The sequence below is a fragment of the Topomyia yanbarensis genome, chromosome 3 (genome assembly GCF_030247195.1).
Source record: "Topomyia yanbarensis strain Yona2022 chromosome 3, ASM3024719v1, whole genome shotgun sequence".
Lineage (NCBI taxonomy): Eukaryota > Metazoa > Arthropoda > Insecta > Diptera > Culicidae > Topomyia > Topomyia yanbarensis.
This window is the reverse complement of record NC_080672.1, coordinates 364,950,217-364,974,376: the sequence shown is the minus strand read 5'-3', so window position 1 is coordinate 364,974,376 and position 24,160 is coordinate 364,950,217. Positions and strand designations below refer to the sequence as shown.

The following is a 24,160-nucleotide window of genomic DNA, read 5'->3' as shown; positions in this document are numbered from 1 at the left end:
GTTTATTCTTTTTACTTTTACTAATCAATACACTTTCTTTCGTTTATCTTTAAATCGTCTTTGAAACAATTTTTTAGTTCTATATGTCACCACTTCATTGTTTAACATTTAAAGATTTATCATTTAACGTTGCTTCGTTCAGCTTTTAAACGATTTACTTTTTGTCTCATTTCTTTTTATCATTTCATTTCGATTTAATTTCTACATTCCATCATTTATCTTGTAGTTCATTTTTCAGTCTATTTCTCTTTTAACTTTTATTAGTTTTTCGCATTAAACTTTTTATGTTGTACTGTTTACTTTTTACATTCCACCGTTTGACTGCATTCTATTTTATTGTTAATTCTCTTTTTAGCTCTGATTTAGATCTTTTTATCAATTCACATTCTTCTCATTTTGCTCGTTCCTCTCAAGTTGTCTTGCTTCCGCATACAGTACCTTGTTTCTCTTTTCTTCCATAAGTTTCGTGCTTATAAATTCTATTTTCTTTTCCTTAATCCTAATTCATTCTATTGTTCGAGAACCTAAATTTCAGTCACTTCATTTCTCCTCCTTCTTTTCGTATACTACCCTTTTTCTAGTATTCTGCAACTTATCTCTTTTCTTCTATCTCTTTCGCGTTGAATCCATCATTTTTCATCATTTTTTACAATTTTCTTTTCGCTATTTTTGCCCTTTTTAATCTGCTGCCTTGCAGTTGTATTGTTCATATTCTTCTCAATTCTACCTTCTTGTCGCTTCTTCTTTTTTCATCAATTCTATTCACTCCTTCTTTTATAGTTCATCCTATTTCATTCTTACTTTTGTTGTTTCCTTCCTTTATTTTGAACTTGCCTTTTGTTCGTATGCCTCATATTTGCTGTTTACTGTTGCCTTTATCTGCCATTTTGAATTATTTTATTCCATCTTTCTTTTGTTTTCCTTGTTTATGTTTAGTTCTTTCTCTCTACTACTGACATATATTGATAATTTTAGCCTAATTTACCTTTTCTCCCCTTTTCACATTTTCACTTTGATTTTCTTTCTCTATTTCACAATTTATACTTTTCCGTATTTCACTTAAACTTTTTCTTCTCTTTTCTTCTTTATCTTTTTATTTTCCTTTTTTGTATATTTTTTCTTTTCTCCTCTTTCTAGCACCCGCCACAGCTCTGATCTCTTCTACGTGGAGTCTCATTTTTTTGACTACGTTTTACTCATTCTTATACGTCTTTCGGATATTTTCTTTTGTATTGACTCCTCATCGTTTTACCATCTTATACTTCCATCGATTCCTCTTTTCGTTTTACTTTTACTTTGTTGTATCTTTGACCACCTAATATTGTATTCTTGCTTTGTTTTTCTGTCTTTTCTCGTCTTATGACTGTTCCTTTATTTCCTGTTTTATGACTTACCCTTTTTTCTTACCTTGTCATTCACTATTTCTTCTCTTTTTTTGCGTTTCGATTATAATGGTTTTGACCTTAGGGTCGCTAGCCTCTTTTCTCGGGTTTGAAAAAGCTCTTCTAGACAAATTTCTAACCTTATGTTCCAGGTTGAGAATCGAACCTAGGTAAGCTTCGTAAAAGGCAATCGATTTACCAACAATTTTATACCCGCTCTACACTTTTCTTCTTATAGTTATCTAATTTTTTTTTCACCTTCTATATATTACCATACCGTTTCTCTCTTCCTATTTCCACTTTAGTCTTCTTATTTTTTAATTGCTATCAAAACAATTCTTCCCGATTTTGGCGTTTTGCCAATTTTCGTTTTTCTCTTTTAATCTTTTGATCTACATTTATTTTTCTTTTATCTTGCGTCCATTTATTATACTTTCCTCTTTTGTTTCTATTCGTTGTTTTTTCTTTTTTCTGTCTTTCCAAGGTACTAGCTACAACATCAAAATCTGTCAATAGAATTACAAAATATTTAGTTTTCCTAAAAGCTTGACCGACTGCGCACACTCTCCTCTCAAACGTTTTCCGCGATCTTGCAGCAGATTTTTTTTGTAAAATCAGTTGTTTAGTTTATTTATAAAATATTTACAGTTCAATTTCTAAGTGAAATTGTATTCATTTCAAACGGTCAAATTGAACTAATGCATAATCCACAATACACACAACGGTTTAGTGAAAACAGTTGATGGCCTCATCTGAGGTGAGATGTTAGATAAAAGAAATCGTCCACCAGATTCATAAACACGATAATTACTTTTTACTTCTTACCTTTTACCTTACAACTTTTACCATTTACTTTTTGTTTTCTACATTTTACTTCTTACTTCTTACTTCTTACTTCTTACTTCTTACTTCTTACTTCTTACTTCTTACTTCTTACTTCTTACTTCTTACTTCTTACTTCTTACTTCTTACTTCTTACTTCTTACTTCTTACTTCTTACTTCTTACTTCTTACTTCTTACTTCTTACTTCTTACTTCTTACTTCTTACTTCTTACTTCTTACTTCTTACTTCTTACTTCTTACTTCTTACTTCTTACTTCTTACTTCTTACTTCTTACTTCTTACTTCTTACTTCTTACTTCTTACTTCTTACTTCTTACTTCTTACTTCTTACTTCTTACTTCTTACTTCTTACTTCTTACTTCTTACTTCTTACTTCTTACTTCTTACTTCTTACTTCTTACTTCTTACTTCTTACTTCTTACTTCTTACTTCTTACTTCTTACTTCTTACTTCTTACTTCTTACTTCTTACTTCTTACTTCTTACTTCTTACTTCTTACTTCTTACTTCTTACTTCCTACTTCTTACTTCTTACTTCTTACTTCTTACTTCTTACTTCTTACTTCTTACTTCCTACTTCTTACTTCCTACTTCTTACTTCTTACTTCTTACTTCTTACTTCTTACTTCTTACTTCTTACTTCTTACTTCTTACTTCTTACTTCTTACTTCTTACTTCTTACTTCTTACTTCTTACTTCTTACTTCTTACTTCTTACTTCTTACTTCTTACTTCTTACTTCTTACTTCTTACTTCTTACTTCTTACTTCTTACTTCTTACTTCTTACTTCTTACTTCTTACTTCTTACTTCTTACTTCTTACTTCTTACTTCTTACTTCTTACTTCTTACTTCTTACTTCTTACTTCTTACTTCTTACTTCTTACTTCTTACTTCTTACTTCTTACTTCTTACTTCTTACTTCTTACTTCTTACTTCTTACTTCTTACTTCTTACTTCTTACTTCTTACTTCTTACTTCTTACTTCTTACTTCTTACTTCTTACTTCTTACTTCTTACTTCTTACTTCTTACTTCTTACTTCTTACTTCTTACTTCTTACTTCTTACTTCTTACTTCTTACTTCTTACTTCTTACTTCTTACTTCTTACTTCTTACTTCTTACTTCTTACTTCTTACTTCTTACTTCTTACTTCTTACTTCTTACTTCTTACTTCTTACTTCTTACTTCTTACTTCTTACTTCTTACTTCTTACTTCTTACTTCTTACTTCTTACTTCTTACTTCTTACTTCTTACTTCTTACTTCTTACTTCTTACTTCTTACTTCTTACTTCTTACTTCTTACTTCTTACTTCTTACTTCTTACTTCTTACTTCTTACTTCTTACTTCTTACTTCTTACTTCTTACTTCTTACTTCTTACTTCTTACTTCTTACTTCTTACTTCTTACTTCTTACTTCTTACTTCTTACTTCTTACTTCTTACTTCTTACTTCTTACTTCTTACTTCTTACTTCTTACTTCTTACTTCTTACTTCTTACTTCTTACTTCTTACTTCTTACTTCTTACTTCTTACTTCTTACTTCTTACTTCTTACTTCTTACTTCTTACTTCTTACTTCTTACTTCTTACTTCTTACTTCTTACTTCTTACTTCTTACTTCTTACTTCTTACTTCTTACTTCTTACTTCTTACTTCTTACTTCTTACTTCTTACTTCTTACTTCTTACTTCTTACTTCTTACTTCTTACTTCTTACTTCTTACTTCTTACTTCTTACTTCTTACTTCTTACTTCTTACTTCTTACTTCTTACTTCTTACTTCTTACTTCTTACTTCTTACTTCTTACTTCTTACTTCTTACTTCTTACTTCTTACTTCTTACTTCTTACTTCTTACTTCTTACTTCTTACTTCTTACTTCTTACTTCTTACTTCTTACTTCTTACTTCTTACTTCTTACTTCTTACTTCTTACTTCTTACTTCTTACTTCTTACTTCTTACTTCTTACTTCTTACTTCTTACTTCTTACTTCTTACTTCTTACTTCTTACTTCTTACTTCTTACTTCTTACTTCTTACTTCTTACTTCTTACTTCTTACTTCTTACTTCTTACTTCTTACTTCTTACTTCTTACTTCTTACTTCTTACTTCTTACTTCTTACTTCTTACTTCTTACTTCTTACTTCTTACTTCTTACTTCTTACTTCTTACTTCTTACTTCTTACTTCTTACTTCTTACTTCTTACTTCTTACTTCTTACTTCTTACTTCTTACTTCTTACTTCTTACTTCTTACTTCTTACTTCTTACTTCTTACTTCTTACTTCTTACTTCTTACTTCTTACTTCTTACTTCTTACTTCTTACTTCTTACTTCTTACTTCTTACTTCTTACTTCTTACTTCTTACTTCTTACTTCTTACTTCTTACTTCTTACTTCTTACTTCTTACTTCTTACTTCTTACTTCTTACTTCTTACTTCTTACTTCTTACTTCTTACTTCTTACTTCTTACTTCTTACTTCTTACTTCTTACTTCTTACTTCTTACTTCTTACTTCTTACTTCTTACTTCTTACTTCTTACTTCTTACTTCTTACTTCTTACTTCTTACTTCTTACTTCTTACTTCTTACTTCTTACTTCTTACTTCTTACTTCTTACTTCTTACTTCTTACTTCTTACTTCTTACTTCTTACTTCTTACTTCTTACTTCTTACTTCTTACTTCTTACTTCTTACTTCTTACTTCTTACTTCTTACTTCTTACTTCTTACTTCTTACTTCTTACTTCTTACTTCTTACTTCTTACTTCTTACTTCTTACTTCTTACTTCTTACTTCTTACTTCTTACTTCTTACTTCTTACTTCTTACTTCTTACTTCTTACTTCTTACTTCTTACTTCTTACTTCTTACTTCTTACTTCTTACTTCTTACTTCTTACTTCTTACTTCTTACTTCTTACTTCTTACTTCTTACTTCTTACTTCTTACTTCTTACTTCTTACTTCTTACTTCTTACTTCTTACTTCTTACTTCTTACTTCTTACTTCTTACTTCTTACTTCTTACTTCTTACTTCTTACTTCTTACTTCTTACTTCTTACTTCTTACTTCTTACTTCTTACTTCTTACTTCTTACTTCTTACTTCTTACTTCTTACTTCTTACTTCTTACTTCTTACTTCTTACTTCTTACTTCTTACTTCTTACTTCTTACTTCTTACTTCTTACTTCTTACTTCTTACTTCTTACTTCTTACTTCTTACTTCTTACTTCTTACTTCTTACTTCTTACTTCTTACTTCTTACTTCTTACTTCTTACTTCTTACTTCTTACTTCTTACTTCTGATTTTTTGCCATTTACCATTTCATACGTCATTGTTCGATCTACTTTACCTCTTTTCGTTTCATTGCCTGTTTCATTATTTTCATTTTGTTCTTGTTACTCTTGTTTCTATCTTCTGATCTATTTTAGCACCTTCTATATACCCATAACTTTTTTGCTATTTATGCTCACGTTTTAATCGTCCTTCATTTTTACTATTTTTTTTTTGTTTCAATTTAAGGCTTCCTGCTGTACTCGTTCCATTTCTACCTTTTTTCTCCTGATTTCCTTTAATCTTTCTTCAACTTGCTTCTCATCATTTTTTTGTATTTTGCTTTTGCTTCTCCTTTCCTTAATTTTCATCATCTCATTACTTTTCGTTATCATCTATTCTTTTTTCCAAAATTATTCTTCGCTTTGACTTCAACATTTTTCCATCTTCCTTTCACGTTTTTTTCACTTCCTTTTCTACGTTATTTTCCCTCTTAATAATTTCGTCCTACTTTTTATTCATTCTGTTTACTTCTTCCTATTTAAAACTTTCTATTTCCTTTTTACGGTTTCTGCATTTCCCTTTTTCTTCTTCCATTCCGAAATCGAATTTTACTCATTTGTCCCACAATTCCAGTTTTCTTATTCCTTTCCTCATTTTTCTGATTACATTCTTCCTCGACATTATCTCCGTTCTTTTTTCTCTTCGTTCTTTTTGGTGCAATTCATCAGCTCTTCTAATTTCGTTTGTTTCTCATTTTTTGACTATTTTGTTTTGATTTTTGCTTTTTCCTCGTACGATTTAAATTTTTCTCTTTATCTCATCATTGCTTTCGCTTTCCTGTTTCTATTTAACTTTATACTTCTTTTCATTCTTCGTACATTTTTCTTTCGTTCTACTTTTTTCCTGTACTTTTTCTTTTTCTCCTCTTTCAAGTTTTTACCACCCCTACGTTAGATTCTTCATCCAGTTTCTCTTTCTCTCCTTTTTTCCTTATACTTCCTTACTTGCCCTACTTTCTTTTCCATTCTTGGCTCTCCTCACTTTTTAGTGGAGATGAAACAACAAGAATCTATCCGTTTGTTTTTTTGCTCCTTCCTTTCGCCTTTTTCTTATAGTTTTTGCTGATGTGTTCTGTATTCTTCCAACACATTACTTTTCCCGTTCTTGCATCCTTTTTGTTCTGCTTTTGATCATTTGACTATTATCTTTGCCTTTGACTCCTTCATTATCCTTTCTTATAATATTTTTTTCTCTTTACTTTTCTTCTTTTCTTATCGCCTAATTCATTTTTGTTTCTAACCTAACTACTTGATATTTCTTCTTTTACTTGTTTATTTTTATATTTCTTTTCGTCTCCCATCTTTCACCTACACGTTTATCCTTTCATTTTCTTCCACCATAATTGTTCCTTCTTCTTTCTGATTTCCTTTTTAGTGCTGTAGTTTGGCCTCTTTCAGTTTTTATTGTTCTTTAAGCATTATTATCTTCTTGTTAAAAATTATCGTTATTCTTTTTCCACAAACATATTTTTTTTGTTTAATTCCTTACATTTTCCATTCTCTTAATTCTCACCATCTTCATTCTCTTTCCCTTACGTCCATACTGTTTACTTTACTCCTTTTCTATTTTAGGCTCTTTTTTTCTTCTATATTGTAACTTAGCTCGTTTATTTTCCAGCTATAGTTTTGCATCCATTGTTTTCCCGTTATTATTTTCCTATTCGTATTTGTGGCGGTCTCTCAACTATTTTTTTTTTCCTTTTTCTTGCTTTGCTTTCTTATTTTTATCCATATTTTTACGCTTTGGGTTTCATTTGTCCTACTTTTCCTTATATTCCCTATTTCTTACCTTCCCTTTTCCACCTTTCCATTCATTCCGTCCCTTCTCTCTCTTTGCCTTTCACTCATTATTTCGATAAAGGTGGTTCCAACTGCCTAAAAAAAATTCTAAATGATGATAGTAATCTTTTTTCGCCCACTATATTTGCTCCTCTCTATTTTGTGCCTCCATTTTTTTTTAAATTTATTTCCACCTTCCTTGTCTTTCAATCTGTTTCGCTTTCTATTCCACTTTAATTTTACTCCTCTCTTTGAATTCTCTTTATTTTTGAACTTTCTTAGCCCTACTTTATTTTTGTACTCTATTTATCCTACTCACTCATATACCTCCGTTTTTCACTATTCATTTAAACTTTCGTTTTTATAACTTTCCTTTTTCCATCTTTTTGTTAAATTTCCTTCTACTGTTCTACCGTCCTTATTTCTGCTTCGTTTTTCCTACTTAGTTGATAGTAACTGGTTCCTTGTTTTACTAATTGCTTTAAAAATTTATTTCGAATACAAATGAAACTTTATAGGAACAAATTAAATGACTTCTTAGTTTACAAAGAATATATCTACAAAGACTTTATAGAACGGGTGTAACCAGTTTGACATGATTACTCTGCCTTCGATTTGTTACTTCTGTTACTTTTATTTTTATTTTTTATGTTAATTTTTTTACTTTCTTTCATTTCTGCTGAATCCAAACTCCTTACTCTTTTTATTTATCCACCCTCCATTTTTCATTTTTTTTCTTTTTTTTAAATTTCTCGTAAGTCGATCTTTATTTTTACCTCGTGCTTCAATTCATCTTTTCCTTCCTTTTTTCGTTCCTTATTTTCTCGTCCTATCCTTTTTTGACATTTTCTCAGCACTTTTTTTCCTTTTTTCGAACTTTCAGTGACCTTTTATCTCATTCGTCTTCTCTTTTGATTATTTTATCCTTCTTTCATTTTCTTCCGCGTTCTTCCTTTTAACGCCATTATTTTCTTATCCATTTTTCCTCCATTCCACCTATTACCTACTAGATCCTTGTTGTTAGTTGCTTTTTATTTGATACAATTTCACTAAAGAAATAACAACTTTGCTATCTGACATTGAATTTTCACTTCACTTGAGACCGGGGTCAAGCTCATAAAATATGATCAGCCACCCAATCGCCGTTTTATTACCAATCCGAAGCGAGCCCCACTAGCTATCGGTGTCTGATACAATTGTTTATATGTTTGGCTTCAATTGCATAACGGGCTCAAATGATTAATCCCCTTGCTCTCAGAGGGCCCATATTTACTCCTAATGACTTGCGATGGTAATTACCTTCTCCAAATCCAAACCACAATCCAACTTAATGAATATGGTAAACTATCGGCAATTGCTCAGCAAACGCTTCCCCTATTTGATCCCATTATTGTATGAGATGGTGATATGTGGGGGGGGGGGGGGGAAGGGGACGTAGCGCTATTATCAATTCCATACATATGGTGCAAACAGGTGAGCAACGGCGGTGTGCTGTGCATGCTTACTTTGAACTACACCAAACCGAACTGGACAATCTGGATCAATATTTAATGCCAGTTATGGGCCGTGAAATCACTTCCACTCTGGTTGTGGTTTACACAAACGAAACGATTATGTTGTTATTGTTGCGTAATTACTCCGGTTTGCCGGTGCTCCGAACCCATTCCATCAAGAGCGGAATTTCATCAGCTTTTAGCTTACAATTTGATTATGTTTCAACTGATCCTAGATGTTTGCATAACGTGCGTGATTATATTTCCAAAATTTATTTAATTCTGCTTCAATCCTCGCATTGTATCTGTACACATGTTTCCCACAAATCCTTTTTAATTACTTGAACTAATCCAATCTTAATTATATATACACACACATACATCCAGGCCACGAAAAGTGCACATTCCATCATGATCTGGAACTGGACCACAAACCGTTGACCCGAGAGGATCTGTTGCCGCTGATGTCCAAATCGTACCGAATGCTGCTGAGCAGCCTCGGCGAGGATACCGAACGACAGGTGTGTACTAGAGAAATTTGTATTATACAGATATTGTTCTGGTTTTGTCAGTCATGAGAAATCGATTTTTCTAAAAAATGCTCGACTAACTTACGATTATGGCGCAACTGTAAAAATTAATGTTGAGAGTAAATTCCGGATGATCCGGAATTCGTCAATCTCAGCTGTCGATAGCAAATGAAAAAACCAAAAAAATGTCTCTTTCGTTGATTGCTGTAAAATGTGCTTGGCCAATAACGATTTGTCCGGAATTTCCAACCAAAATGAATTTTGACAATTGTAATTACGCCCCCCAATCAATATTTTGTCGAGCATTTTCTTTTTAAAAAGAAGTTACAGTATGGTGTTTCATTGTACAACCTAATCTCATAGTACTTTCAAATCTATGAACTGACCAAAAATGCTTGCAAAATTGGAACATTAATGTAGCTGTATGACTCGTATAAATCTTAAAATATTGTGTTATGCATATCTTTAAATTGTTTCATCGACAGGGTCTGTTGAAAACTCCCGAACGTGCTGCCAAGGCTATGTTGTTCTTCACGAAGGGCTACGATCAAAGCTTGGAAGGTGAGTGGTGTTGGTGAAAAATGCAATTTGAAAGTTCATTTCGTTTCCTTAAATAACGTTTCATAACAATACGTTCGTTTCTCATGGCATACTGCATTAGTTCACGGAGTTGAATATTAGGTTCTTTACTGACACAGTTAACCTCATTTTTCTTGACAGTTCACTATTACTGTTTACATGGACTTTTGTGGACGACTAGATTCGCTCGAAACAAATCGCAAAGAATTTTTCTGAGTCCATGTAAACAGTACAAGCGAACTGTCAAAAAAATGAACACTCGAGTTAATTTGAGACGTCAACCTAAAGTACTGAATATTTTTATATTTACACTATTTTGATTCTTTTTCAATTATTCGGTTCGTCTACCAGTATTCTCACGAATATTCATCAAGCGATGGCGTTATTGGATACCTAGGTTAAACCCTAGATAACAGAAATTCAGGCTAGAACAAAATTTCTTAAAAAAAACCTGTGTAAACTTTGAAATTGATAAACGTTGGAAATCCGTGTTTCACTATTGCCATCTACGCAACTGTTTGCTACACGTGTTTGACAACTGCACTTCAACTACATTGCGTCGATCACTGCGCCACCTACAAACGTTTGCTAAACGTGTTTCAGAGTATATTTTATTCGGAGTTTCAGTAGCACACATTTCGAATCGAACCTAAACGTCTGTTATCTGTTGTTAAACTTCATGATGGAATTTGATTCTTCGCAGAAAAAAATCTATCACGATTTCAAAATGTGAACCGTTTACGAAAATCGGGACAAAACTCCTGAACTTATGAATATTAAACCTCGTATTCACGAAACTATTAGTATTTTTATAAATCCAGTTTACGCCAAAAAGATACATAACGTTACATTCGAATGTTTTGTTGGTTTACTGTGGTTGTTTCCTGAAATTTCCACGATTATAGTTCATAACTTGTATCGAATTTTGTATTAATTATATCGACTAAGGGAGTCGAGAATTAAACGATTCTCATGATTTCAGAAGGTTTGTTACGATTTTCGTAATTACACTTAAAATAATATGTCCCGCGTTAACGACATCAGACGGCGCCGGTTGCTGAGTGGCCAGCTTCTAATCCCTGAAATTCCAACGACCTCGGCTGAGGTCTGAGTTCAATCCCAGCCGAGGTCGCTGGACTTTTATGAGGTAAAAAATCTTTCTGATCACGTCTTCTTCTTTCTTCTGAACTGAAGTAAAGCCGTTGGTCCCTGTCCATGTGTTGCCCATCAATCGATATCTAGTCTACAGGTGGTAAAATCGCCTCTCCGGTGCACTATGGGTCACAAGGGCGGTTTTTTCGGTACAAAAATCAATAACTCCCAAATCGTTTATTTTAGAGATATTTCGAGAATATTTTTGGGAATAAAATTGGCTTTCTTTTAAAGTAAAATGTAACTAGGGTGGCCCTCTCGAACATTCTTTTCGAAAAATTATTTTTCGAGCTAAATGGTGTAGCAAGGTACTTACTTCAGCAAAGTTGTAGAAAAATGTTTTTCAAGTAACATATTCAAATGCATCAAAGTTATAGCATTATCGGTTTTCATGTTATAATTATCTTTCTAGGTTAAGTGTTTCTGAAAAGTCAGTTTTTTAACTATAACTTTTTAAATAGTCAGTCTATCTTCATACTCTCTATGAAGCAATTTTAGTACTTTTCATTGCGCATATTTTTGTTGAAGAATGTGAATTGATGTCATTTTTCGTTATCGACTTGCGATTATTTCTTTAAATAAAAATGATAGTTTTCAATGACCTCTAGCTAAGAAAGTTGCAAAAAGTAGCAGCTAAATTTGTACTCTTTCGAAAGTGCATCAAAAATACTATAAAATATCTCAAAATCAACTTTTGCTTTTTTATCCTTCAGCAAAAAATGTTAAAATCAACATTATGATCAAATGACATCAGCTTACAGCTGTTTTCAAGGGCCTGGTTATCGCCATTTAGCACCTGCTTTACTAGATCAAAAAGTCGATTTTTTAAATGATTTTTTGAGCTTGTCAAATATATGTACACAGATATTGAAAACGTTAGGCTCAGGCAGATATTTATTTTACTATTCTACATTACTATTTTATTATAATCGTCATCCTCATAATTATTATAATCACAATCATCAACATTATCAGCATCGTCGTCGCTATAGTTATCGGAATCGTGTTTCTTTTCCCAAAGATTAAGTTTCCTTTTCCTTTTCAAGCACAATTCATGCACTCGTTTTTTTGGACGGTCTATAATTTTGAACGTTATATAAACAATATAAAATGTAGAGCATGTTACTTTAAAAAGCGAATGAATTAAGAATTACCCTTCATTCCGTTCTGAGTAAGCGACGAATTTCTGTGAATGCTGGTTTGGGAGGATGTTCATTTTTTGGGACTGTTAACGGCTTCTCAAAGTATTTAGAATTTTTATCGAGCACTTTCTCAATTTGATGACTGCCTTTCCAAAATTGATCAAACCTTTTACATGTTTTAATTGCTACAGCTTTTGCATTCCGAGCGAAATTCTTTTTTCATTTTCTCCCACATCAAATGATCTCAAAATTTCCTCAAACACAACCTTTATTTTATTTTTATTTTCACCTTTGGTCACTTTCCAGAGATCGAATGATTTTCTTTCATCAGTTTTAACGGAACTAATAATACAAAGTACTACACGCGTTCATCAAAGCAGTCGTCGGCTACTGCGATTCCGTTCATGAATGGGATTGATACCAATTAAACTGTCACGACTCATGGTGTTGTTGTTTATATTTGACATCGAAAAACAAAAAAGCAAAAGTTAATTTTGAGATATTTTATAGTATTTTTGATTCATTTTCGAAAGAGTACAAATTTAGTTGCTACTTTTTGTAACCTTCTGAGTTAGAGGTCATTGAAAACCATCATTTTTATTTAAAAAAATGATCGCAACTCGATAACGAAAAATGATATCGATTCACATTCTTCAGCAGAAATATGCGCAATGAAAAGTACTAAAATTTCTTCATAGAGAGTGTGAAGATAGACTAACTATTTAAAAAGTTATAGTTAAAAAACTGACTTTTTCAGAAACACCCTAAGTTAAAGAATAAAAACAATTATAACATGAAAACCGATAGTGCTATAACTTTGATGCATTTGAAAACGTTTCTTGAAAAACATTTTTCGACAACTTTGCTGAAGTAAGTACCTTGCTATACCATTTTGTTCGAAAAATATTTTTTTGAAAAGAATGTTCGAGAGGACCACCCTAGTTACATTTTACTTTAAAAGAAAGCCAATTTTATTCCCAAAAATATTCTCTCAGACATAATTTCTCTAAAATAAACGGTTTGGGAGTTATCGATTTTTGTACCAAAAAACCACCCCTGTGACCCATAGTGCGGTGTCTATGGTACTCAAGGCGGACAAAGGCCGACAGAAGCTTCGCCATGATTTTTTTTTAAATTTCTCTTCGTTTCATCGTGATATGTTATTCTTGAGTTTGCTATGGGATGTTTTACGCGGAATAATCACACAATTGTTCCCAAAATCGTGAATTCTAGAACAATCACGTTTTACCGTTACGAAAATAGGAACATAATTAAAATTCAATTATGTTCAATTTCTAAACTGATATTAACACTGAAGAAGACTTCGTCGTAATCGAAATATTAGTATATGTTGTTTGATGGTGAAAAGCAACTGTTTTTCATTATTATTACAGTGGAATTAAATGGATGACATCTTTCTCAAGAGGGTTAACCGTGAACTAGTTCATGATTCCTAGTATATTAGTCACGATCAAATATCCGTGCTCGTGTAATATTTTACAAAATCATAAAACATTCTTGTATTTTTTGCCTGGTTCATGATTCTTAGTATAAAAATCACGCCTAACCACGCGTGCCCGTGAAATAGTGCGCAAAACTCTAAAATATTATCCATGTATTCGTGAACTGGTTCGTGATTCCTAGTACACGATTCACGATCTATCTCAAGCATTTGTAATATTTAAAAGATATCACTAATCATTTTCAATTTTATGCAATTCTGCACATGGTCATCATATTTCACGTGAACTAATTCACAAAATTTGAGTTTTTTAATGAAATATTATATAGTTCTGTAAAAACCTCGAACATTGATATTAATTTGATAAGGTTCTGGACAGAAAACGAAAACTTCGCGAAGCACCAAAAATGCATTATATATATATATATATATATATATATATATATATATATATATATATATATATATATATATATATATATATATATATATATATATATATATATATATATATATATATATATATATATATATATATATATATATATATATATATGTATATATATATATATATATGTATATATATATATATATATATATATATATATATATATATATATATATATATATATATATATATATATATATATATATATATATATATATATATATATATAGAGAGAGAGAGAGAGAGAGAGAGAGAGAGCCACAAACCGTGTTCGTAATATAGTTTACAAAACAGGATACCGCGAATCACGCACACTTTTATAATCCAGTTCATATTGTCATGTTACTTCGAGTAAAAAATCCGATAGTCATTAAAAAATAATTATAAATTACGAATATCGTGATATCACCGCACCTATATTATGAACATGAGTTATTTTACTTCACGCATCAAATTCGAAAGTGAGCCCAAGAATATATTACGATAACGTGCATAAAAATTACAAAAATCGCTACCAAGATCCTGAAATCATGAACATAAACCACACTACCTGCGACTAATAAATCAGGATAACTTGAATTGAAATTACGGAGATCGTGAGAAGGGTCCTGAAGTCATGAACATAAATCGCTCCACTCTGCCAAAAAAATCCGATAGTAAACTAGTGAATAAAATATCACGGTAACGTGATAAGAAATCACGAAAATTGCCACAGAGGTCCTGAAATCATAAACCCCGTTTAAATCTAGGTTCTTTTAGTTTTTTTCCTTCTTGTTCATTTGACAGGGCTCAATGCGTTAGCATAATTGAGCCGTGGTTCTTTTATTTTTTTCTTTTATATTTTTACCCAACTGTCCATCGGGTCTTGTTGATGCAACTTGCTGTTGCATGTTGAGATAACGATCTTCCTTAGTGGTGAAACATAAGGTGCGTTGTCTGCCGCACCTTTGGGGGCATAACTTTGAAAATCGGCATAAAAAACTGCATAATGTGTGAAATGTTTTTCAATATTAAGAGCCATAGTACTCAAGGAAGAGGAAGGATTTGAAGTAAGAAAGTTTAGAAAAGCGTGGAGTAGGATCATATGAACAAGTTCAGAGTTTCCCGGCTGCTTAACTCTTTTTCTTCTGCAACACAGGAGTCAGGATCTTATGGCATTAAATGCGAATCACCTGAGTCTGCGTTATGTCCAGATAAGCGTAAAGTCACTTAGTGACTTATGCTGTCGTAACCGTGGCTCCCCGGAATCGTAAGACTTACCTCGGCTCCTAACCGACCAGCATCGAGATAGCGATTTCGAGAGAAATTTCAACGTCGGGAAATTTCTACGTCGGAGTAGACTAGGCCCACCGGCGGGGACTAGTTCGAGTAGATCAGGAAGTAGCTCCGGCAGATGCTCGTCGGGGCGCCTGTCAACTGGAAGTCACCTCCACCCAGAATCGCAGGACCGACTTCGGCATCTGCCCGGGTAGCATCGGTTTCGGAAGATCTTCCACTGCCGGGGAACTCTTCGTCGGAGTAGGAAAGATCCATCGTCGGGGACTATTCTGAGTAGTTCGTAGCGAATCGCCGACTTGAATCATCGGGGCACCAGTGAACCGGACGCAATCCTCCACCGGGAATCGCCGGACTGATCTCAGGCAAATGTCGGACTTCTTGGTGGAATTTAGAGGAATAGGGTTCAGAGTTATCTTCTCTGTTCAGAGTCCCTTACTCTGGCACACGATGGACGAAATCGGTAGTATGGTCTAACTACTGAACGTGTGCCAGGTCGGCGTAAAAGCTTTACCACCAAGTAAAAAAACTACACGCTCAGAGACTTTTTTCCGATCTTGCCGAACTGAGTCGAATGGTATAAGAGATTCGGCTCTGCGGGCATCGGTTAAAAAGTCGAAATTTCGACCGATCGCAGAAGTTTTATTATGAGAAAGGCAAAATGGTATTCAGTCATTTTCTGTTTATATTTTCACTGCATCAAGAATGCTTCTCATATCCTTAACCCAAAGACTAGTAATTTATATTCTATTCTATTCTATTCTATTCTAATCCTTACACAGCCAGTATTGAAAAGCATCCTGAAAAACACTGCAGTTCTTCTTTAGTGTCTTTCTTGTCAACATTAAAATTTGAAGCATATTATAATATGTCGCAAAAATTGAAACGGCCAGGCCTACCTAGCAGAGTAGGGTTTGAAGATGTTTCAATATTGTACGGTAATTGAATTAATCATTTAATGAACAATTCAACCAACGAATCGTTTTAAAACTTGAATGAGGAAGAAACGAGGACAACCGCACCGACCATTTCAGTTTGTAGGGGGTTATAATAAAACTTTGGGAGTGACTGGCTCACTAAGCCTAGGTTAAAGCGCCTTTAGTCGCTCTCCTCCAAACTAATACTGACTTCGGTGTTAGATTCGAGTCGCCCAAGATTCGCTCTAATATTTATTAAAGCCATATAAAAATGACAGTTCAGAGCGAACCTAGAGCGACTCCGATTTAAAAATGAAATCAGCATTTGCACCTGTGCTTTAAACTTTCATTGTCCTTACGAGATTATTTCGAGGAAAAAATAGATGTTATTATTTCCTAGTTTTACTATTTAAGTACAATTATCAGATTGGAGCATGGCAGAATGGTTATTTTCGTTTAGTTGATTAACAGAAGGGAGACAAGCGAAACAGAAAGATGATTATACATTATAGAAATTATGGGTATAAAATGAAACTCTCGGATAGAACCTTAGACTCCGGACAGCAGGTTTATTGCTAAATCTAGTTCCATGGTCATGACTGATTTGCTCTAGAACATCAGCTTTCAAACCATTGTAGCAAATATAAATCATTGGCTACCCCTCTAATGAAAAGGGCTGCACACGTTCTAGAGCATGGCGCAGAGTAGACGCACAAAGCATAGAAGGTCGACTGGAGGAGATAGCATAGCATAGCATATAAAAAACGACCGCACTCATCGTGGGAGGCGGATACAGTAAAATCCCCTTATACAATAGTATATTCACTGCACATCTGGCCATATACTTACGATCGGGAAGGAAATAGTTGAATACCTACTTAAGAAGATACGGGGAACCCACTCCATAGGTACTACGGATGTTAGAATGTGTTAGTAGGGAAGGAAATGGGGTGAGAGTGGGATAATAGACTTCATAGGACATAAATTAAATAAAATGGAAAATTCTCACCGGGAAATCCTCTATCCATCACCTTATCTGCTACATGCTTGTACATTGATATTCGACCTAGACCACCTTGTCGATGTTTTCTTGTGCCAGGAAGTCCGCTTCAGTTCCTGTGCTTGAGGGACTCGTTTATTTATCCTCTTAGTCAGGTCCTGCATTCTGAGAGTGTGATTTTCCTTCGCGAGCCTTATTAGGTATCCACTTTCTTCAAACAAGAACAACAACAACTTTCCGAAATTAGTCATACGATCGATGCTGACAACGAAGTGCTTCCTGGAAAGCGCAGACAATCCACACGCTACACTGAATGACTCGTAGCAAAACTAATGGGCAATCCCTCGAGGCCAACTGGTGATGTTAGGCAGTTGTTTGTAAATATTCGAAAATGGCTTTAGATCCCGTTGATTAACTTTCCATGCCGACATTGTACTGGTCTGGTCAAATTAGCACGTTTAATTTCGGAAAAAGTTGACGAGAGCGAAAAAAGTTCACCTCCATCGTCTAAGGTTGCTGCGATCCTTTTTTTGTAACCCAAAGATTAGTAATTTATAATCTAAAATAAAAATATGAACATTTTATGTCTTTTGTTTAAGCATGTGCATTCTAGAGGATTTATCGTTCGATAAAAGTCGCTTCAGGTGATGCCCTAAAAATTAAAAGGAAGCTGCATAAAAAAAATCTCATAACTTTGAAAATCCGCATTAAAAACCACATAACTTTGAAAATCCGCATAAAAAAGTCGCATAAAAAACCGCATAAAAAGACTTCAGTGTACCTTATTGAGAACCTGACACAAATGACACTAATTTACAAGAAAAATGAAGTTTCAAGAAAAAGTATTTTTAGACTAATTTTGGGTCGCTGAACACGAAAACAATATTCATTTTTTTGTTCAAAGAAGCGATTTTGTGATTTTCTCAAAAAACTCGTTTTTGAGCACTTTTTGTAGTTTTTAGTCAATATTTCGTGTCAAAATCATTTATTCATTTATTCAATATGCAGGTTGAAAGGTGCCGAGATGCCCTTTCCAAAAACATATAATAAGTGTCGATCATATGTAAAAATTTTAGTGCTGCAAGCGACCAAAGTTTAAAAAAAGTGCATTTTTGACCATTTTTTGAAGTTACTCATTTTTTTTACCAAAAAAACAAATTTTATTTTGGTACCTTTTAGAATCTAAGAGGACAGATAATATGTTTACGTTAATTTTAAGCCTAATATCACTAACATCGGATGGAAAATGTTGATGCTATGGCACATTGATCGAAATGTAAATTTTATGATTTTAACGGATCCTGCCCTGGTGCGGCGGTTTAGAGGGTGTAGCACTGGTCTCATAAGCCAGTCGTCAAATATTCCAGTCCCTATCGGGAAGGAGTCTCAGTGGGATCGTAGCACTAGCCACGTAATATTCTGTGAACTGAGAATCTGCTGTGAAGCCTGTTGAAGCAGAAGGCGAAAATTCTTTTAATTCGTAAAATATGTATTCACTACAGACAAAACAAAACTTTTCCAACGATATTTCCACATTTTAAAAAGAGTACTTAGTTGTACAATGAAATATCCAAAACCATTCAAATGCCGCAGGATGGATGGATGCAAACTCGAGAAGACAGTACCCAACACAAACAATAACTTTCAAGTATAGAAGATTATTTCAGCCGAAAGTACGATTGTGCGAAAAACAAAAAGTTACAATTTTCACTCAGTGCTTCATACCATCTACATTTTTCATCCGACTTTTGTAACCATTGGATGAAAATTTATTCAAAAAGATTATTTATCTCATTAGATTTTAAAAGCATTTTCTTCTGTCCTTGATTTATTATAAAAAAATTACTAGAAATATGCATTTTTTTTAAAGTTCGAACATTAGACTTTTTTTACTTTGGTCGATTGTAATCATAATAAATGTACATTTCTCGACAACCATACGATTACGGCTCAAAAGCCAACTGTCGAAATTCTCTTTAAAAGGAAATTCCGGACAAACCGTTACTGGCTAACTGCAGTTCATAGCAGTTAATGCAAGAGAAAACTTTTTTCTTTTGTTTACTATAAACATCTGTGATTGGCGGGTGACAGTTTGTCTGAAATTTCCTTTCAAAGAGAATTTTGACAGTTGGCTTTTAAGCCGTAATCATATGTTTGTCGAGATTTGATCTACGCATATTATACATTTTCGGAAAGGGCACATCAATACCCTTCGAACTGTTTCGATCGGATCCTATTTGAACAAGATATTGACAAATAACTAAAATAGTGCCCAAAACACCTTTTTCAAAGAAATCTTGAAAATGCTTCTTTGAAGAAAAAATGATTAGATTAGATTAGATTCTGAAAATATGAAAAATTATTTTTCTGTAATAAAAAAATAGAGCAAAAACAAAAAGCGGAAGCAAAAGAAAAACTTTTTTTTAAACTCGAACTTCTTTGAAAGAGAAATAGAGTTTTATTTTCGTATTCAGCGACCCAAAATTAATCCAGAAAACACTTTTTCTCGTAACTTCATTTTTATTGTAAACTAGTGTAATCTTATTTAAGACCAAAAGAGATAAGTGAAAAACAGAGCAATTTTCACTCGGTGCTTAATAACATCACCAGTTTTTGTCGGATTTTTGTGATCTTAGGCTTAAAATTCACGTGAGAAGTGTGTCTGTCACATAAGATTTTAAAAGATTTTTTTTGATGATTTATTTTTTTATGAAAAATCAACTAAAAATTAGTAATTTTACCAAACACTACTTTTTTGACTTTGGTTGCTCTTAACCCTAAATTTTTGATATTTTACACTAACATATTATACATTTGAATGAGCACATCACAACCTTTCGAATGGTGAGTCATTTGTGTTAATCGGAAGATTTGTTCCTGAGATATTGACCAAAAACTGCAAAAAGTGCTCAAAACCATATTTTTCAAAAAATCCCAAAAACGGTTCTTTGAAAAAGAAAATGGATATGATTTTCGTGCTCAGCTATCCAAAATTGACTTAGAAAACACCTTTTTTTCTTAACTTCATGCAATTAACCCAAAATTTGTAAACTAGTGTGATCATTTAATGACATTCCGAGGTGAAAAAAATACATTTTGGCTACCCATCCTCCTCAATCGAGTGCGGCATCTCACCCGCAATTTTGATGCGGCATCTCTCCCAATTGTAGGGAAGAGATGCCGCACGACGACATTTTCCTCTGAAATTATAAATGACAGTGCTCATGATCAGAATGCCTTCTAAAAGGTCTCAGCTATTCAAATTTTAATGCGGTGATGATGGTGCACTTCGTGATGCAATTGGACGAACATAATCATTAATAAAATTTTTGTGAGTTAATAATATGGATTATTTTACATCTCCAGTGTTGTAATTCTTCGAAAGACAAACTCACAATATCATATTACCGTATAAAAGTGACCCTATATAAGAAATATAGATAGTGGGGCATCTCACTCGGCGCGACATCTCCCGAAATTACCCTATTCCAACACTAACAAGTTTTAAAACGCACCATCGAGCACTGAACCGTTACCGTTCAGCAACTCAATGCAAAACGACTCTAGAAACGAACGAACGACATCAGGTTGGTGCCGGAAATCGAGTTAGTGCCAAGAACCGCAACAGTTATCACGTCAGAAGAGGCACCTGTTACGCTTCCTACTAGTGCATGCGTTAGTCATTTCCTCGGTAGCTATGTACAAACTGGTGGAAACTTTTCCTCCAAGCCAAAATTCGTCAGGCTATCGATTTTCATTTTTGATGGGGAAAACTTTTGCCAACTGGGGCACTGCTCCGAAAAGCAAGGACAGTGCCTTCGTCGTACGATGGTGTACCAATTTCGGGTAACGAAGTCAATTTACCTATACTCGATTTAAAATGTGTGCTGAACCGCATCTTCCACCAGGACGTTGTTCTGTTCAAGATCGAAAGTTTTACTAGCTGTTGCCAAGTGCAAGACGATGATAGAGAGAAGGATTTTTTTATGACCGATGTGCGACTAGTGATGCAGTGGTGACTTTCTCAGATGATGGTGGGACAGTAATTCGAAGAAAAATTTAAGTTTGCTTTTACTGCTAAGTTTAATTTTAGGTTTTCCGGATACGGCTGACGCTACTGACGAAGAGAATTCGCTATAAGAAAATTTCGTGTGATAGATACAGTTGATTATGGTCGAACTATTGTAGACAGTCGAATTAAATAAAATATTAAATGAAAATCGTCGATTTTTTAAAAACATTTTTCGACATAGAAGTGTTTCTCCAAAACTAATCACTTCAGATATAGTTAATCGTTCTCGCATGTAATAAAAGGATTGTTTGAACTGGTCTATAGACTGGTTTATAGAAGCAGAACCTTTTTAGAAAATAATCGATATTTTTATTCTACTACTTTGTTAAAAAGAGCAACCGAATAAGGAATACCGCTCATTTACTATAACCATTCTAATTTCGTTTATTTTTTTGGGTGACGGAACCGTTTATCAAGAGTTAGTATACGCAGAGGTCTAACAAACGCGTATAAGTCATCGTATCATCATGAAGATGCATCCGAATGGGTTTTGATTTTATTGCCTCAATACATCATCCGTTACCATAGTGCGAATTAATCTTCATCCTGATGCTGTGCATCCATCTCTAGGTAAACGACTCTGCATTTTTCGGAGTATTTATATACGTTATATAATCCAAAACGTCTGATACGACTTTATTCAAAAATCTATTACTTTCCCTCAAAGAGTTATCATTGAAAATGAAAAAATAGGGCGGATGTTAAATTCGTTTTTACAGTATTTTTTTTGCTCTGTGTTACAAAATAGCCTTAGTAAATTTACGTTAAGGTCGACTGACTTTTCTAAGGAAAGTTGGAAGTTGTTAAAAATGAGATACGCAGCTAAATTTGTTTCACGATAAAGAATGTTTTCTTTTCTCTAATCTCAAACGACAATCTATAATCATCCCCTAAACCTGCGGCAGCTAAAGTCATCATCGAACGGAAGGGCCAAGGTGTGGGGCCAACAATGCCGGCAATGGCAACCCATTCGAGCAAGCAATTTTTTTGATTGTTACTCTGTGAATAGCTGCTTCCTTCTAGTGTTCCGTGTTTCCGTTTTGCAACCGTTTCCACAGCAATAGCAGTGAGGTGAAAACGGTAAACGGAAGTGTGGTCTTTCATTCGCTGACTCCCGATGTGATGCGAGAATATCGATGCAAAGTTCGCATCCTCGAGGGAAAATCGTCGCCCGCCGGTGGCTGTGAGATGGGACAGTGACTGTGTAGGATTTTGAGTGATTTAACTCTGCTCATGAATGCGAACCTAGAATTGCAAATTTGAACGATATTGTATACCCGGAGGGGTTAGCGCACAGGTGCGCGTTCTGCTTCGTATTACGGGACGGCATTCTACATACGCAGTTTGAAAAAATCTTGTTGCTTTACATCTTACAAAATGCAAATATCGTTAGACTTGCAAAAACTAGTGTAATGACGAAAAGTAATAACAATTTTCTAGGGATTGTTTACGTGGTTACATTTGCAACGAACTAAGACGTTCTCAAAGAGATTTTGGCGACTAGCATAAGTATTTTCCAATGATTGAATCTCCTCTGCTCAAGAAAGTAAAAATACTTATTTTCGTTTGTAAAAGTCGTTCGCATGTGTTTTTGGGTTAAATTAAAAAAAAATTGTTTAGAAAAATCTGACCCTATGTTCGGGGTTGGGAATTGAACCCAGGTGAGCTGAGTACAAAGCAATCGATTTACCAACTATGCTATACCCGCCTCCTAAAAATACTGAATAAACAATTGTACTCAGTATTCACTTGAAGGACCTTGTTTTGATTGACGAAATTCATTTCTCTTTTCACGTGTTTGTCTCTCGTGTGATTCATAAAGCATCTTCAATTGGGAAAAAAATCATACTCATCGATAACCCGTTCATAACTATGTACAATATCAAGTACTAGTTGTAAACGGGTTGTTGTTTTAAAATGAAACCCTCATAGATCTGCTCTTTAAATAAGCACTTAGATATTAAACCCTCAAAGATCCCCATTGTAAACCTGTGACAAGATGTGATGATCGGCCACTTACGAATTTGTACGAAAATTGGAAACACAAGACGAACGAACTTGTATGCAAACCTTCGAATTACTGCGCATACTTGCACTTGTATACTTGTATACAAATTTTCAATAAAATTAGTATGCAAATTTTTAGACTAATTTGAAACGCAAATTGTTAAGCAAATTTGGATCCAAACTTGTACGCTATGTTATTTCTTTAAAACTCGTATAGAACTTGTATAGAAACTTGAACGTCCTTAACGCAAATTTGTACACATACTTGAATGCAAATGTAATGCGAACTTGTATGCAAATAAACCTATACGCCAGAGCGGGCATATCGTAGTTGGTATATTGGTTGCCTTGTTCGCAGCTATCCTGGATTCTATTCCCAACCCCGCACATAGTGTTAGACATCTAACCTGATAAAAGGTGCAAATGATCCTGAAATTAACAACTTTCAAAACAAAAAAACCTTCTAAGTTGTAGGTCTACTTGTGTCTAAAATTGCTTACACTCTTGTATGCGTGATTTTATGAAAATTGGTACGCTAACTTGAAATGCAAATTGCATGCAAACGGTACGAGAACTTGTATACTTGTGTTTCTATGAAAACTCGTCGCTAACTTGAAAGCCAGTTTCACACGATGCGATTGTAGCGCCGATTTTTTGTTGCCTGTGAATATTCACTAAGGACTTTCATTGAGCTGTTCAAACGGAGCAACCTAGCAAACGCCACGACAAAATGTTAAGAAGAT

General features: G+C 33.8%; 1 protein-coding gene across 6 annotated transcripts in view; it reads left to right on the top strand.

Annotated features, from left to right (window-relative positions):
* Positions 1-24,160, top strand: part of LOC131693019 (GTP cyclohydrolase 1) — a 105,540-nt gene that overhangs the window by 61,513 nt on the left and 19,867 nt on the right. For all 6 annotated transcript variants that reach the window (XM_058980482.1, XM_058980479.1, XM_058980478.1 and 3 more), the window contains 2 exons: positions 9,221-9,354; positions 9,849-9,924. In XM_058980482.1, the coding sequence (XP_058836465.1) occupies positions 9,221-9,354; positions 9,849-9,924 (210 nt within the window). The remainder of the gene's footprint in view (positions 1-9,220; positions 9,355-9,848; positions 9,925-24,160) is intronic.